Source organism: Bubalus bubalis, chromosome 16 (genome assembly GCF_019923935.1).
Source record: "Bubalus bubalis isolate 160015118507 breed Murrah chromosome 16, NDDB_SH_1, whole genome shotgun sequence".
Lineage (NCBI taxonomy): Eukaryota > Metazoa > Chordata > Mammalia > Artiodactyla > Bovidae > Bubalus > Bubalus bubalis.
Genome location: NC_059172.1, coordinates 47,922,909 through 47,928,738, shown reverse-complemented (window position 1 = coordinate 47,928,738; position 5,830 = coordinate 47,922,909). Strand labels below are relative to the sequence as shown.

At 50.4% G+C, this 5,830-nt stretch overlaps 1 protein-coding gene across 2 annotated transcripts; it reads right to left on the bottom strand.

Moving 5' to 3' along the window:
* Window positions 1-217: 217 nt before the first annotated feature.
* LOC102406721 (calcitonin) lies at window positions 218-5,372 on the bottom strand. Of its 2 annotated transcripts, XM_006061866.4 has the most exons (5): window positions 5,244-5,372; window positions 4,051-4,145; window positions 3,635-3,781; window positions 1,503-1,684; window positions 218-688 (listed from the first exon to the last, which is right to left on the bottom strand). In XM_006061866.4, the coding sequence occupies exons 2-4, from the start codon at window positions 4,134-4,136 to the stop codon at window positions 1,525-1,527; spliced, it is 393 nt and encodes a 130-aa protein (XP_006061928.3). In that variant the 5' UTR covers window positions 4,137-4,145; window positions 5,244-5,372; the 3' UTR covers window positions 218-688; window positions 1,503-1,524. The 2 variants fall into 2 exon arrangements, with proteins under 2 accessions (XP_006061928.3, XP_006061927.1); XM_006061865.3 differs by lacking the exons at window positions 218-688; window positions 1,503-1,684 and adding an exon at window positions 2,266-2,753.
* Window positions 5,373-5,830: the final 458 nt, after the last annotated feature.

The following is a 5,830-nucleotide window of genomic DNA, read 5'->3' as shown; positions in this document are numbered from 1 at the left end:
TTGTCTCCATGCCTCTGTTTCCCACATACAGAGTGGAAATGATAACGGGGTCTAGCCCCATGGAGTCTTCCTGAAGATTAACTGAATTAATAGCTATGAAGCACTATCTCAGAACATCATCTGGCCCATAGTAAGCACCCAAAATATGTCTATTATAATTATCATTATTACTACTATCATCAAATAGGAAGATATGTTAAAATGAACCAACAAGGTCTTGAAACAAGTGTATCCAAAATATGTTTTTAATCTTAATGAAGTTCACAAATGGCATAATATTGACATTTCCTTAAACAAATTATACAATCATGTTCTTGGACAATAAAGCATAGCATCCCCATTACCATGTGTCCCCACAGGCCACAGAGGCAGTGACTGAATGTGCCCCTAAGTGTTGGCAGAGACGCCATGGTCAACAGAACATCTTTCAAAGACCCAATTTGCTACCAGATAAGCTAATGAGAGATGCCATCACATTTACTGCATATAGAATCAAATATAAAAAAGATGCACAACAAATATGGAATTAGCTTATTTTTGCATTCAGTTTCATTCCTTTCAAGTGATAAAGGTGCTTTTTTTTTCAATATCTATTAGGATGCAAACATGTATATCTTCCATGGTGCCTCCTCACCAAGTGGTTGTCAACAGAAATTAATAGAAGTGGTGAGTTTAGCTTCACGGTAACCTGAGATTAAAAAAATAAATAAAATTAAAAAGAAGAAGAGGGGTAGGAAGAGGAAAAGAAGAAAAAGAAAGAGAAGTGGAGAATAAGAAGGAAATAATCACAATTACTACTGAAAGAACACAAATTTATAGAAATGTTTCTTTAACTGAACTCTATTTATAAATTATGGATATGAGATATGAGAAAACTTTTATGGCAAAGGATGAGAAAACAATTCAGGGGTCACTATTAATACTGGCAGTAGTATTACAGGTATAGCTCTCTTGTCTGAATCTGTGAACATTGATCAATGTTGAAGGGCTTTCCGAAACTGGGTTCATTAATGATGTGTGACCCAGGCTAAGATTTGCAAGGCCTTCCCTTTCTGAATTCAGAAAGCTATTTTCCTCTTCTGAGAAAGATGACACTGCATCTCCACAGCCTGTCCTGTGTGTGTGAAAGAGTGCGTTAGTCCCTCAGTCATGTCCAACTCTTTGCGACCCCATGGACCCACCAGGCTCCTCTGTCTATGGAATTTTCCAGGCAAGAATACTGGAGTGGGTGGCCATTTCCTTCTCCAGGGGATCTTCCCAACCCAGGGACTAAACCTGGGTCTCCTGCACTGCAGGCGGATGGATTCTTTACCACCTGAGCCACCAGGGAAGCCCACAGCCTGTCCTAGTGCTCGGATTTTAAGCTAAGTTGTAGGAACTCACTAACTCAAGAGGAAAAATGTAATTGGAGAGAAGAGATCTGAACCTATGTCCAGTGGGTTTCAAAATGTGAGTCCTAATCTCCAAATCCCTTCTCCCTTCTGACAGTACAAGGCAATCACCTTCCCAGAGTCATTTCTCTGCTCAGTCCTGAAGGTCCCTGCGGCGCCGGCCAAAGGCTTCGGAGCCCACGTTGGTGGGCACAAAGTTGCTCTTTACCACACCCCCAGATCTGCTGAGCAAGCCTGCCAGCCGATGGGTCACACAGGTGGCAGTGTTGCAGGACCTCTTCTGGGCAGTGATGCTGGTTTGCAGGATGGAGAAAGGAGAAAAGGCCTGTCAGTGAGTGGCTGCGGCAGAAGCCTACCGCATTGGGCTTTCAGAAAGAGAATTGTAGCTCTTCGACATATCACTTAAAAATAAGTATTTCTCCTAAATGCAATTATCAAGGCTGTTAGGGGAAATGACCTGGCAGCCTTTGCCAGAGGCCCTGCCTAAAAGTTTTCACACAAAATGCACTTCAGGGCCGTGTGACAAGTACTAAACCCACACTTAGCATCCCTTACATTCACCCCACCCCAACACACAAGGAGCATATGAGGACATACCCCAGCCCAAACACCAACAAAACCACTTTCTATGGAAAATGAAAAATTTCTGAAGTCTTACCTGGAAAAGGCTCAGAGCACCGGGTTTGCAGCATCCTCCCCCAGCAGTGCTTACCTGCTCCGCAGCACACCTGTTCTCATTGCAGGAGCTGGTTCACAGGACTCTTACCACACCCTGTATCCCACTTACCCTAAGGTGAAGGCTACTTTTAAGTATAGGCCCTGGGCACTCTCAAGCCTTGGACGAGGACCAGAGTAATGACAACCAAAGTGTCAATCCTTTTAGAAAATAGATTTATTCATCAATGATGAGGCATGAGGGATGAAGCAGGAATTGGAGGGTTCTGCCATGACACCCTTGGGATCTCAGAAACTTCCCTCACTCTCTCTCATTTCTAACCTTATCTGTGAGTCCTGCTGTCTTTCCTTCCATCCTGAGGTTCCTGGCATTCTTTGTCATAAGCAAAGCTACCAATATGAGCTTGAAGAGCGATCAGAGTGAAATCTGCATGCATTAATTTCATCCATGGGAACAAGAAAGGAAATCAGAAAGCAGTGGAAGGAGTTCAGTTGGCATCCTGGGGCACCCCAAAATGGAAGGAGTGGTCCCTCTCCAAGCTGTTGGCTATGTCCCTTTTCTTGCCAGGTGTTTCAGGCCTGAAGCCCTTGCCAGAGAATCTATGATAGTTGTTCAAGTCCTTCCAGTAAGCACTCAGCACACAGGTACTCAGATTACTGCACCGCTTAGCTCTGGAGCCGTCCAGGCTGCAGGGAAAAGACATGCCAGACAATACCATGCACCAGGGCTGCTCCTGGGGGCAGTCATACAGAAGGTTAGACCAGGGAGGGGGCACTTGGAACAGAGGTGGAGGGGGAAGGCAGGAGGCACAACTCACACACCCTCCACTAGGAGAACTCAGAGGTTCTCTGAGCCAGGGCAGAGTGGGGAAGGGCTGCGATGGGGAAGGGGTGACCTTTTCTGGCATTCCACATGCTGCTCAGTCCTTCCTGCTCTGCGGAGAGGTTCTCAGGGTGGATGCAAGTGCCATACATGGCTCTACTGGTGTGAACTCAAAGCTCAGGGTGCACAGGGAGGTGGGGATGGGGAAGGGTGTCTGGTCCAGTGAGAACATGCACATGTCCACAGATTCTACACATCTAAAGGCCCCGGACCTACCTCAGACACTGCTCTACCTGACCCCACCCTCTGCAAGGCCTTTGGGTTTACCTTGCAACTGTGCAATGAAGGTGCCTTGCAGGTGTGAAAGAACATACACAGGTTAAATTCCTTAGACATCCTGAGCTACGACAGGCCCATCCCCTGGCTCCACACTTACCAGTCCTAACTCATCCAGTGCTGAGCGTTCTCCTTAGTAGGGCAAGACCAACTCCCAGAATAGGTGCTTCCACATCTCCCCATCTCATTTCCTAACAGCTTTCAGGAGTTGATCTTTTCAATGTGTCTAACTAACCACAGTTCCTCCAGCTGCACCTGGACGGACCACAGTCTTCCATGGAGGCTGAGAATGACTGGGTGCCATCCTGGTGAACAGGGACAACCTGCAGGACTCTGGCCAGATGTTGTTTTTCCTGCTTCTCTGGGCTACACCCTCCTGAATAGGCCAAGGCTGGGAGGGGAGACTTACCTGGAGTCCTCTGTCTCCTCCTGCTCCTCCTCCTGCTCCAGCTCATTGGTCTTCCTTTGGACATAGGCCTTCACCAGTGCGGCCAGCAGGAGGCGCCCTTCCTTCTCACTGAGTGCCCCAGGATCGGAGAGGGTCTCCAAAGCTGACCTGGAGAGAGGAAGCAACTCCGGCAAAGAGGCTCTGAGCCCTTGCCTGCCTCCTTTCCAGGATAAGCACCCAGTCTACCCAGTCCCTGTGGCTTTCCCAGAGGACATGGCTCTCCTGACTCCTAGCCCCAGGGCTCAAGGCCAGTGTCCATCTAAGGGGGTTGATTCACTGGGAGCCTCCCCCTGCTGTGACCTCAGAGGCAAAAAAAAAACTGCCTGATCCCAGGGTCAGTGGAAGGGGAATAAGTTCGTGGCTTCAGGCTGTCTCACCTGAGTGGTGTCGCCTGGAGACTGCCTGCCTGGCACAGGACCAAGATGCTGAAAGCCAGGAAGGGGGAGGATTTCCCGAAGCCCATGATGCCTCTCTGTAAAGGGAGAATGACGTTACCACTGCACCAAGACCAAGCACCGTCTGGAGCTCACAGACCCAGGTTCCAGTCCGGCCACAACTGCCTTGAGAATTCAGGCAGGTTACTTCACTTCCCCACGCCTCTTTTCAGTTCATATGACAGACAGGCTGCTTTGAATCTCAAAATATACATTACACTGAATAGTTTGGTAAGTAGAAATAGGTATCCTGGGGAGGGGTGGGGGGAGGGTTCTGGTTTTGCTCTGTGAAAAGCCAGGAAGAAGCCACACACATGCACATAATGCCACACCTTTTGCCCTAGGCAGAAACCAAGCGAGGACCCACCCTTGCTGTAGACTGTGCCTATCTTCTTAGGGACTGAGAAATCTAGGACCACTTCACCTCTGCTGGACTTCTCTGCCAACGGGTGGGAGAAGAAGGCAGGAGGGGTAAATTGGAAAAGAGCGTTAACCTCTCAGTCTGTGGGTTTGGGTTTGGGTTTGGGAGTAACTTAACGTGCAGGATCCTGACTGGACTCTGCCAGTGCATCCTGTCTCTGCTGAAATGCGGTTTAGCAGCAGGTGCTGGGCGCCAGCTCCCCGAGATGAGCTCCACGTTCTGGCCGGCTGACTGCACTGCCCCAAGTCCATGCCAATGCCCCAGGCACGCAAGCGAGCTGCAGACGCCTCAGAGGAAGCTTCAGGGCTTAACCGGCCAGAGAACCAAACACGATCTCTCCTCGGGACCCAGACTGCTCAGGGCACTCCCAGAACAAACTCCAACAAGATCCTGCATGCAAAGGACGGGCACCAAGGCAGGGGCCGAGGACCAGGGCAGGCTAGGAAGCTAGGGCTGGGCTCACGGAGCTTCCAGCGTCCAGACGAAGCCCTGGGGATGCTTGCGGTTTCACTGGCGCTAGTTAGAAGAAAATGAGCTCTCAGCCACAACCTTCTGCCTTCTTCCCAGCGGGACAGGCAGCTAGGAGCACCTGGCTATAGGTGGGCCAGGATGGCCTTCAGAAGCAAAGAAGAGGCAAGCAGGCAAGCGGATGGAGCAAATTAGCTGAACTATCCAGAGGCTGGTAATCAGAGTGAGCAGCATAGGAAGTTCTCACCTGGCAACTCGAGTTTCAGGAGAGGGCGAGCGGCGGGTCCCGGGGACAGACACAACGCCTGCTGTGGGCGTCTTCTCTGCGGAGCTCTCGGCTCTTATGCGGGTGATAGGGGGCGGGGAGGGCCCCAGGAGTCCGCACGGCCAATCCAAAGTGGCCAGGAGCGACCCAGCTCCGATTGCGTCATTGCCCGCGCTCCCACACCGGTCCACTAGGGAGGGGAACCGTCCGCTCTGGCTGTCATTCTCAATGAGGTCATTGCTTGGGGAACCGGAGGGCTGGGAGGGAGTGGAGGGCGTTCGACGTCCAGAAAGTGGGAGCAAACTGGGGGAGAAACTGGTGTAACTGACGGTGAGGGGTCAGAGTGCCTCTCACTTTCTCTGCAACTGAACTCCGACCTCGCACCCCCTCCACCCACTCCAGTAGGGACCCCGGCCGGTCACTCAGACTTTGAAGGGATCTCAGATGTAATAGACTACCTTGGAGGAAGGGGATGGTGAGAGGAAAGGATCTTTGAAAAATTAAGCTCTTTGGACCATATGGGGTGATCCGGTATAGTCTTCCTCCCTACTCTCCTTCAACCGCCCCTT